Source organism: Homalodisca vitripennis, chromosome 2 (assembly GCF_021130785.1).
Source record: "Homalodisca vitripennis isolate AUS2020 chromosome 2, UT_GWSS_2.1, whole genome shotgun sequence".
Classification (NCBI taxonomy): domain Eukaryota; kingdom Metazoa; phylum Arthropoda; class Insecta; order Hemiptera; family Cicadellidae; genus Homalodisca; species Homalodisca vitripennis.
In genome coordinates this window covers 5,126,107-5,138,249 of record NC_060208.1, presented here as the reverse complement: position 1 = coordinate 5,138,249, position 12,143 = coordinate 5,126,107, and the positions used below count along the sequence as shown (strand labels likewise).

At 32.9% G+C, this 12,143-nt stretch overlaps 1 protein-coding gene across 1 annotated transcript in view; it reads right to left on the bottom strand.

Annotated features, from left to right (window-relative positions):
• Positions 1–2,834: 2,834 nt before the first annotated feature.
• LOC124353479 (histone deacetylase HDAC1) overlaps positions 2,835–12,143 on the bottom strand; it is a 31,718-nt gene continuing 22,409 nt past the window's right edge. Inside the window, exons 6-10 of the mRNA XM_046803321.1 lie at positions 11,091–11,292; positions 7,895–8,144; positions 5,246–5,304; positions 4,899–5,138; positions 2,835–4,458 (exon numbers count right to left, since the gene is read on the bottom strand). Of these exons, the coding sequence (XP_046659277.1) occupies positions 4,400–4,458; positions 4,899–5,138; positions 5,246–5,304; positions 7,895–8,144; positions 11,091–11,292 (810 nt within the window). The 3' untranslated portion in view covers positions 2,835–4,399. The remainder of the gene's footprint in view (positions 4,459–4,898; positions 5,139–5,245; positions 5,305–7,894; positions 8,145–11,090; positions 11,293–12,143) is intronic.

Genomic DNA, 12,143 nt, shown 5'->3' with positions numbered 1-12,143 from the left:
CAAGTGAAGGATGGTTATAAAAATTCGAAGTGTTCTGCTAGTGATATTCTTGTATTAAAGAGGCTTTAAGAGAAAGTATTAAAAGAAAGTGTCTTCTCAAGTCAAGAAACAAAAGAAAATGGAAAGTTTTTTACTCCAATTGAATAGATCTACTGTAGATAACTAGTAGACAATAGATAACTAGTAGACAATAGATAACCGTAAGTAAGGTTATGTTTACTTCTAGTGTGGTACAGCACTAAGAGAAACCAATTATTACATGCGTAAAAGGAATGTTAAAAGAAAATTTCATTTGCCTTTCATTTACATTTAGTACACGAATACTGTAATAGTAATTTTGAATAGTGTTTGTTGTAACAAGAACACGTTTTGTACATTTTTATTTATGGCCTTCTAATAATCCAGCAATACCGCGGTCTGATGTCTGCTGGATTAGCGAGAGTCTACTGTACAGTCATTTTAGCATAAAAATGGGATCAACCTTGGAATGGGAGATAATAAGCTGAATATTTGTTACTAACTTCATTTTTCCTTTCTAAAAGATGTCTCAAAAGTCTCATAATCCTGTGCCTGCTCCATTAGTGTTATTTAAGGTCTAGGGTAAATAAAAACAGATTTCTGAATTATCTCGGTTTCAATTGTTCTAGTGATATAATTATCTATTATAAAAATTGTAGGACACAAAATTTGAAACATGTTTTCATGTGCACAATCGGTTTTGAGATAGAGAGCGTTGAGCACGCAGCTACGTACAGTAATGCAAGCTCAACCGTGAATATTACCTTGAACTTAGAATAATTTGTATTATTTATCAATTAATACATTGTATTTAATAATATTTTAAATATACTAATATTTGCCTATTTTGTCTAAAATACTCATCAAAATACTTGCTGTATATCTTAATTTATTGAAAGTATATTCTAAGTATGTAATACGACATTCAATTAATATATATTAAAAGTATATATTGTACACACCAAATTAAATCAAGTAGACATTTCCTTTACAAAAAGTTGGCAAAGGTCAAAACACAAATACACATTTTTCACAAAGTTTTGACAAATGTAAAAAATTTTTATTTTTACATGCATTCAGTGGATGTGATACAACTCCAGTGGTTTTGAAAAAAAAAAAAAACTAAATTAAACTTATAAACTTACTTATTAAACTATTTTAATTTACCCTTGAATATCTAATGACCTAGACATAAACATTTTTGAGACAACTTTTAGAATGGCAAAATAAATATATATATAAATATTTAGCAATTCACTACCTGGGTACCTTCACTAGGTAGAGCGGAGTTGAGTGAATTCCTCCCTCGCAAGCCAGATCATTTAAACCAAACAAAGTAGACCTCAGAAGAGGATGCGATAAGGACGCCCAACAGAGATGCTTGCACCACGTGATGTACTGGTGGGATAGTTACTTTTTCGTTCAGTTAAGATCTGAATTTTTATTATAACTTACTTCACCCTTTGACTATTATTTCTGCAAGTGATTTTGAAGCGTCCTAAGTGCCATCTGCAATAATCCCGATAGCCGTGTGGGAAGCGCTATGGTGCTAAACTTTCATAATAATGTTTCGCTGTGAATAGTCTCTAACTTGAATATGAATGCGATCTAGTGGAATAAATAAGAAATAGTTTCAAGTAGTTTTCGTTGTTCCCACTAGATCGCAGTTGCTCTTGTAGTTATTTCTCTCAGACCAAATTGACGGTATTCAATCAGCTGATTCTATTTCTGTTTGTGTAGTGAGTACAGGTTGTAACCTCCGTTTTACGTTACCGGTTGTCTTAGTTGTAAACGTTTTGTTGTGTTTACTGTGTGAAAATCTTGGCCGTTTGTGTAATTACTGATTACGTAAAATGGCGCGAGAAAGACTTGCAAAGTTTTGGCTAAGATGCTCCCCTGAGACTTATTTCTCAGCATTTTCCTGCCACCATCCCTGCTGCAGATAAGGACAAGCTGAGGAGAGTGTGCCACGTGTGCAAATAGATCAGCGTCGACGAGCAGAGGCGCCTGGACACGATGTGTGTCCGACTGTTTTGGCACCTTCCATACCATCAAAGATTTCTGAGGAGAATTGTGTACAGTTACTTACATTGTACCTTAGTATGTTTATGAGAAAATGCTGAATATTTTATTTTATTCTCATATTTTGTAAATATAATAACTTTTGTGCATAATTAGATTAATTTCTGTATAAAAACAAAAAAACTCCAAATCATTTAATAGTGTTTTTATAACACAATGATTGCAGTAAACCAAAATCACCAAAAAACAAAAACAAAATCGAAATTAATAATATATAAAAAAAAAAAAAAAACACTAAGGCTTTCTCACTGAAATTTATATTTGTACAAGTTTTAACTGTATTTTATTACACAATTATATGTAATTACAACATTGTATATATCTATTGAATTATTTAGTTTTAAAGTTTAAATTAGAATAGACCTTTTTAGAGCAATAAATGTATAAAATTTCATGAGAACAGTTCCAGTGCTGTATTTAATGTTTTCATCATTACATAATGGCTTCAAAATTAAACCTCATCATTGATAGTACATTTGCTATAAATACATTATGTTCAATCATATCACAATTCCATGCCATACCCAACTTTAAGGATATCTGACATCTATGTTATCTGGATATGACAAGTTCTACAGGATAGTAAACATAGAAGTTAGGTGTAACTCTAATGTGAATAGAATTCATTATTACACTTTTTGTTTAGATAGACTTCTAACCAACACAACATTGTATCCTCTTTATACAAATCTTGATTTTAATAATTTAATTCGGGTTATAATAATTTTAATACATACAGTTTTGCATTTTTTTTTATTTTTCCAACATCATTACTTTTAGATGATGTACCTATCTTAAGTTACAGTAATAAAAATAAATAAAACTGTTGACATATCCCATTACGTTATTGCTTAAACTAATCCGTAACTTACAGAACCTTCATAGATATGTACATTTGTCACAATATAAATGTTAAAAATGATTTCTTTCACAAAGATCGGTTTTACAATAGAATAACACACTTAAAAAAGAGGAAATAAAAAATTGGATGTAGTTTTATATACATACATTACAATACTGTAAAATCATGGGGAAATACAAGAAAATAAACAGTGTCCAAAATAGTGTGATCTGTATGGAAGGGCCACATAAATCAATATGAGGAACTTTTTGTTGCTCTTTGTGGTTACTTTTAATACCAAAGAATTTAGTGAAAAAATTACAATTCCTGCACAAGTTATCTCTTTTGGAAAAAACATCTATTTCATCTGTCTAAGGAAACACACAAAGCTTATATACAAGATGACGCAATAGAAACTATATTGAGAAGAGAAAAAATCACTCTTACAAAATCCATGAAACTAAAATGCACCGCAAAAATCACAACTCTTTATTAAAAAAGGATGCAGACAATTGAAATTCAAATTAGTTAATTTATTTTTTTGGAACACCATAATTATGAACGGTTGAAATAATAAATTAAACGAACTGGTGTTTAAATAATTTTTTATAGTAGGGAAATATGAATGTACAGTCCAAATAATTTGTTTATTTTTATTTCAACGGGGCTTTTAATTTATTGTTTAGCACGGTCTTCTACTGCACAATACTTTATGGCGGCTCCGTGACAGAAAACAATTTCCTTCTACTTTGTTACATATCCAGTTTGGTGTTGTGTCCATGCTAGTCTGAGTGACACAGGACAGCACTCAGCCTCTGAGCTGATGTGTCAAGTTCACTGTTTAGTGTTGAATGTGAGAAGGCAAACTTCAATGTAACATTGAGGTACTTTATTTAAAACAAACACTGCCTTTTAAATTTATTTAACCATCGATTTCTTTGGTTACTTTTCACAATGAAAACTAAATCATAATTTATGATTTCAATACTAGTATATTAAAAAATAAATATATATATTAACAAATGCATCAACAAATAAATTCTATAAAATGTCTACAGTTAAGCTTTGTTAAAGTTAATAACATTTCACAAAAGGGAACTGAAAGAATGGCCTCGACAATCAGGCAGCTTGTCCTGGGCGGGCAGGTACATTTTACATTCAAAGTTCCACAAGTTTTTTCTGTAAAGTCCCAGCAAAATTTATAATTCCAGCTTCAACCGACTTTGGCAACACCGATATATTGCCAACGAACTGTGTATATGTACTAGAAATTGAAAAAAAGTAGCTTAACTTATTTACATTTATCACGAATAACAATTTTTCAACTGCTGGAATCAGCTGAAAATGGAGATCTATCGATAAATTGGGTCCTCAGTCCGATGAATGCACAGAGTAGAAAACAGAACAAGAGTGAAATTCTTGAGCTTCAGAAGAATTTACAAGGGGAAAAAGGGTTTATCAGGGGTTGGGGCCCGAATCCCTTTTCATCTCCTCTCCCACCTTCTCTTCTTTGTCATCTGCAAAAAACAAAAAAACATTGTAAAAATATTGCCTTATTAAACTGTATGCATTCTTACTAGCTACTACTTTTGTTCTAATTGTATTTTATAACAAAAATAAACTGACAGGTCTATGTAAAACAATAAATGTAGAAGTTCACACATCAACTTTATAACAATTTTATTTAATCCATTTTTAATTTATTCTGTTGTAATTAATATCAAACATATATTCTACAAGTGTACAATGAATGGCTTCAAGTCTTGCTGAAAATCATCATGTGTAAAGTATGCTATTTTTATTCACTGACAAGCACCTCATTATGAACCATTTTAAGTAGGAATAAAAACGTAGCTCGAGATGGACAGTCAATGATCCAAAACTAAATACTGCAAACTGTAAGTTTTTAAAACTTTACGTGTTTCCAACAAATTGAGAAATAAAGTATTATACTCACTCTCTGCCTTCATGTCGTCCAGCTTGGCCTCGTCGCCAGGCTTGCTGGGGTCCAGCCGAGGTCGTTTGCGACCCTTGAAGCTGCGATTGTCACGGCGACCTCCCGTCCCCTCGTCCTCACTGTCACTGAACTCGTTGTCAGGCACGATCCTCTTGTCCTGCAGCGCCTGCGGCAACCTCTCGTCCGGGCTTGCCTTGTCCTCGTCCTCGGACTCCTCTCGGATACCGTCGTCCACCATCGCTGCCACACACAACATCCACTTCAGTATAAACCTTCTATAGTTTATAACAAAAATTATGTAAAAGGGAAAATGTTTTATTTGAAACAAGTTGATGTTGAGGACTTACCTTGCACTTGCACTCCTGGAGCATGAGGCAACATTCGTAGATTCTCAAATAGTCTAGTCCTGAAAAAAAAGAAACACTTGAGCATAAGTCTTTTCTATTTTAAAATGTTCACTATTTAAATAGTCAACAAACGCCCTTAGAGAGTTCACAAGTAAATTCTATAGTAACTACTACATTTCTCAAAGGACTATTATTTTGAATTTCTATAGAATTAGTTATATGAACAGGATTGAATAATTAGGGCTGAAAGCCAAGGTTTATTACAACTGGAAAAATCATCTTTTTTATCTTGAAAACTTTGTTGTAGAGTCCATTAATATAAAAGAAACAAACAATGGAACATTTACACATTTTCGACTGTACAATCTTTCTCAGCCTGCGGACACTATGCCACTGGTACACTCTCTGCTGGTTGAGAAGGGTTTCAGTTCAATGACAAATGTGCCTTAATGTGTTTCCTTCAAACCAATGGACCTCCAGAAGAAAGTTTTCAAGGTAAGACTGCTGATTTCCTACCCATTAGTAACAATTATATGATCAGGAGCAATTTCAATCAAATCAGTATAGGTTGAAAGTTATATTTATAAAAGTGAATTGAATTTACAGTTTTCAGTACTAGCAAGCAGCATTAACACAATAAAATTGTTTTCCCACATGGAATGTATTGATAAAAAGGTTAACACGTACCTTGGTCAAAATTTATATTTCAGTAGCCTAGTGTGTATAAAAAATGAATAATAATATAACAACAAAATAGATACAACCTAACCTAATCAGCTTCCTAATGTGTCTAATAAATAAAGCCAAACGTTATTAATATAAAAATAAATGAATATATCTTTGAAATTTATCTGATTTTAACCATTTTGGTGCCAGGCATCTCGACACGAGACAACATAAAAAATATCCCTGTGTGTGGGTCTATCTCTGAGATACACGTACCTACAAGAAAAGTGCAGTCTGAACAAGACGATTCCTAGTTCATTTATAGTACCTCTACAATTTATCCCATACTGGCTGATATCATACCAAAGGCCAATACATAAACTGAACCAACCTTTTCAACTGTTATTTCTACTTTGTACTGCTGCTAGATGACGAACAAAACGTTACAACACTTTCTCAATTTGTTGGCAGTCTCGTGACTAATAGAGGAGCGTTTACGTTATAATTGTGTGTTTTTATTTATTCCAAGTGTATCTAAGTTAAATTAGTTTTTAATATGAAACTAATTTATGATAAAAGTGATGAAAGTCACATAAGAAAACTTTAAGAAGACGTCTGTGCCGGTGATGTGCTGTAGATCCGAGTGTCCACGAAGATAGTGTTGTAGAGTTTGTTTGAAAATTGCCTGATTTAAGGTAAGTTGTTTGTCTTAAGCTTCATTTTAGTAAGTAAGGTTTTATATCACATGATTTTGTATTGTTTTTAAATGGTCTTTATCATTAAAGTATTTAATTTTAAAAAAGAAACAGCTTTTTACAATGAAAAATAGATTTTTAGTGAATTTCTTCCAAAACCCGGTGCTTTAACAAAAATAACCTCTAATTCTTGACTATTTGTTTATGGAACAATATCAGGTTATCACACATGATTTTAGATTGTTTTTAAATGTTGATGAAAGTATTGCAATTTCCAAATAAAATTTTGTTATAATGGCCATTTCACTTCAAACTGGATTTTAATTTTGATTCAAGGAAGTGTCGCTGTTTAAAGTAACAGTTTTTTTAATGTTAAAAATTATACAAAATCTGAAAAAGAAACAATTTATTTACTTTAAAGAAGAATAAAAAATTAATTTTTATTGATAAAAACTAAACTTTAGGTGAATTTTTTCTAATACCTGCGTTTTGCCCAAAACCCTAACCATTTTTTGCATACTCCCTTAAAAAATAACTCAGTACTTTTCAACATAGACATTTTTTCATCTCTGGCACTAAAAGGGTTAATAAGGGCTTTTATAAACTGCGATCATACTAGGAAATTACCAATTGAGTGGCACTGGTGACTGGGCCTTCTAACTGGTTTTTCTGCCAAGTACGAATTGCAATTTGTTGTTTGGTTTCTTAATTGCTTGTTTAAAGCAGTAAATATTTGTTGAAAGATGAGCCGGTTATACAGTGAAAACTTAATATCTTGTGGCAAAATGGAACAGGAAATTTAAATAAATGGAACTGACGATGTTCATAATAAAGGGTAACAAAGATGAAAGTCAGTTGCAGCACAGGATCTACCCGAGAAATTAACTAAGCAAGTAAGCAAATAAGAAATCAAGCAAAATTTCCATAAGTTAAAAGACAATTTCTTTACACTAATATCAGCTACTTAACACTAATGGGCCTCAAGATAAAGTGGGCCTTATCTCAAAACACTGGTGGCAACATTTTATGAACAAGATATTCAACAAAATTGTCTATCTGTGTGACTATTGCTTGAAAATTCACAACAATTACATTGAAAATTAATTTTTACTATGGCTATAAGCATTCAATAATAAAATTACTAATTTTCAAATTTACTTTATACCCTATCGAAGGTAAAATTGCTTTGTCAAGTTGAGTCACATGGAACAAAATAATAATGAGTAAGTTTAGGACTGAAAGCAATGCTATTTAAAATTTAAATTAGACTGAAGACAACAAATCTTACTTGATCTTTTCTAGATATTCTGGTGTGTTCTGATTGGCCATGTTGGAAGGCGAGATGTGGAGCTTGAAGTCGGGTCCAAAATACTCAAAGTAGTCGTTGTACGGCAGTTCATTTGCTATCTCGGTGCCCAGAGCAACCGATGTCTCGTACGTCCAGCAGCGCGAGACATTGCGTATCGTGTAGCCACCGCCTCCCACCATCAGGAATGGTAACCCATACTTCTTTACAAATTCCACACATTTGCCATGACCTGCACAGGACAATGTTACCAACATATTGAATATTCCACTTAAATAAATGTATTGATTGACACCCACTTAACAGTAGGTTATAGAAATTATACACGTATTATTTCACAACAATTTTAGATGGATTATTTTGTGTCTGGACTTTATTTGTAAATTTATACCTGAAGTACATACTTATCGTTTATGGTGTAGGCTTTAAGAATCACATTAATTCTAAAAGAAAATACAACACAGGATATGTATTTAACGTTTAATAGCTTTTAAATTTTAACAAATAACAACAAAACTGCTACAAATGGGCCATACTTGGTACTTATTTTCTTATACTATCAGAAAAAAATAGATGCATTTTACAAGACTGTGCAGTAGTTTTTAAACTTCACCATGCTCTACATTCAATGTTGCACCTACATATGCTCTACCAGCTACACTGGTGGTCACCCAATGTTAGTACTATCAGAACAATGTTAAACCTCTAAACTATTTTGCATCTTTATTTTTGGTTGTAAGATTATGGTAGATCTCATTTTAAAGATACAAATAACGTGTTTTCAAAAGCAGGTGAATCATATTTTTTAAATGAGACATCTCTCATAATTCTACAACAACAAAAACAAGATTTAAAATGGTTTAATGGTTTTTTATCATGGTTCTTATGGCATTTCAACACAAACAGCTCTCAAACATTACCGTAACTTTCATTATTTTTCACTTGGTCCTAACGATAATTTATTGCACTGCACACAGTATGGCTACAAGTAATGTTTCACCACTTTCAATCCCTAACAGAAGAGGAGGTAATGTAAACTATCTGTAGTAGCCAAATGTTATTTTCCACCTCAACCAATGCTCCAAACTAAACATTTTACATATCATCTTTTAATATAAATGCGAATGTTTGTTTGTATGTTCCGTTATAACTCTGGAACCAATGCACGAAACATCGTGAAATTTTGTACAGTGATTCTACACGTTCCTGGAAGTAACATAGGCATACTTTTAGAGAGGTGGCTGTTTCGCTGTTTGTATGTATGTCCTTTATAGATTCGTAAACTATTTGACCGATCATTATGAAAATTTGTATGTATATTTATTTTTCGACGGAGAAGGTTTATATGCTATGCCTATAGATGTATCTCGCCACCAGGCAGCACTGCAAAAGTTACAAGTTTTTAAAGCGCCTGTACACTATAAACTGCGATTACGAGACAGTTAAGTTATTTGTCTTCAAAATACATTTCTGCTTGAACTTAAAGCTTTAGTGTTAGACCACTTTATAATAAAGTACATGTACGTAGACAATGGCTATAAACATACACTTTTGACAGATTTTCTTGATCGTGGCAACAATACAAACTCTACATCGTCGTTGGAAATATAATTCATTCGAACCAGAAGTGCACATACACGGGCAAACCTTACGAAAAGCGTGAGAAGCCGCGGGAAACAGCTATTTTTAAAATAAAAGAACATAGAAAAATATTTTATACGCAACTAATAGAAAATTATAGTTTATATTGCACCAAAAACTTTAAAAGAAATAAAATTTCATCCTCGGATTTCTTATTGTACTTGATATCAAGTGTACAAAGAAACAAATTTTTTGTTGTTCATCTGTTGACAGTTACTCACCAAAGTTTCAGCCATTTTGGACATGCAGTTTTCATGGAACATTCGTTTGAGTGAGTTTTTTTGTAAAATGGACAAAATCGAGTATTGAGCTGTCTTAACAGGCAATACGCCTTCACAAATCAAAGATGAGTTGGAAACTGTGTATGGGGAATCTGCACCATCATTTAATTCAGTGAAATTTTGGGCTGCTGAATTTAAACATGGCTGTAAGAGCTTTGGAGACAATGAATGTTAAAAAACTCCAACTACCGACGAAAGCATTGCCAAAGTTCACCAAATGGTGCTAGACGACCGCGAATCAAAAAGAAAGAGATAGCACAGGTATGAATGTGTCAAAAGAACGTGTTTGTCAATATTAAATAAAAATTTTGGCATGAGAAATCTGTCCGCAAAGGGGGAAGTGGCTCCAAAAAAGCAAAAAAACTGTTTTTTCGGCTGTGAAAATGATGGCGACTATTTTTTGGGATAGTTGTGGAGTTATTTTAATCGATTATATTCAAAAAGGAAAAACCATTACAGGAGCATTATGCATCATTACTTGAGAAGGCAGAACTTGCGGAAAAATGCCACATTTGCAGGAAAAGAAAATCCTGTTTCACCAAGACACTCAGTGGTTGCCACGGTGAAAATTCACAAATTACAGTTTGAACTGCTTGACCATCCGCCATACTCACCAGATCTAGCCCCAAGTGACTTCTTTATGTTCCCTCATCTGGAAATTGCACTTGGAGGACAAAGATTTTTGTCAAATGAAGAGGCAATCAATTTCGTGAACAATTATTTGGCAGAACAAAATGCAAAGTACTATTTGGACATGTTACAGAGATGGGAGCATCGCTGGGAGAAGTGTGTAGAATTACAAGGAGACCATGTTGAAAATTTTGTTTTGATTCAGAAAAAATGTATCTTGTATCTTTGATAGGTCAGAAACTTTTCAAGTATGGTGCTGTTACATGAACTACTTTTGTCTTTCTCCGTATTTTATTTATTTAGTTTTACGGGTTTGTGTGTGCAGGCACTGTGTAAGAACTGAGTGGATTGCTCCAGGCTGTAATACACAATATACGATTTACACCAATAAATTCGTGCCAAATACTGGCACATTAACAAACTAGAATGTTGATTGGTCGAGCAGATTCTGTCCCAGCTGTTTATGTACTGCCATCGGTATATTTTAAAATATTTTTAAAAGATTTTAATTATTTATAATTTATCATAATTGTTTTAATTAATTATAAAACAATGCATCTGTTTCAATCATAATTTTCATACAAACTAAAACCATATTTGCGAACTGACTTAAGAGGATTACTTACCGCGGACAGTGAGGTTGAAACAACCGAGTCTGTCTCCAGTAAGCGAGTCAGCGCCACACTGCAATACCACGGCGCTGGGCTGAAATGTCTCCATGACCTTTGAGATGATTGGTACAAAGATAGACTCGTAGCTATCATCATCCATTCCGTCCCTGAGTGGAATATTGACAGCGTAGTACTTGCCTTTCCCTGCTCCAATGTCCTACAACACAAGACAAGTGCACGTTCATTCCCTAGCAGCACGTTAATTCATCTTTGAGCATCATATTTAATACACATACATCGACGTAGCGGCACACAGATGTGCTACACATCATACGTTAAATCTGAATTGATATATTTTTTACCTGTATGTTTTTATTGTAAGGTTAAGTTCGATAATAACATGGAAACAATAAAGTTATGTCTTATTAGTGCTGAAATAAATTAGTGTTGACTTGAACATCAGTTGAAAAGTGAACTTTGAAATTTAATCTAACAGGTATATAAAAAGTTATATTTTTTAAACAGAAAAACAGAAACAGAAATCTTTATTTGCTATCATCAAGATAGAAACAGGCGTCACGTAGGCTACATTATATATAGAAAAGTCTATTTGCTTGCCAATTGCCATGGTCACTCTCTCCAGGTTAAAAATTCATTGACACTGTAGAAGGGTCTATCTGCCAGTCAAGATTTTAATTTCCTCCCAAAAACTTTCAGCTCCAAGACCTTCAAGGATGCGGGTAAGGCATTGTAGAATTTTGCACTATTGCACTTTGTAAACTATCCAAAAGAAGACTGTAATATCTTTACTGTAATCAGTATCACCTATCATTACTACTGGTCTATGTCACTGAAATAATGTTCATTTTCTTTTAAAGTTTGACTATAGTACAAATAATGTTTAAAATTATAATTTAAGGAGATATTTTGTTTTGAAACAAAAAAGTTTTTAGTTTCAATATCAAAACTATAAACTTTCTATAATTTTCCATCTGTTTAAGAATGACTACTCTGGGCTGTTCAGTGACAGTAAGCCTATTACTGGCTGAATGATAATGGTGCTAAAGC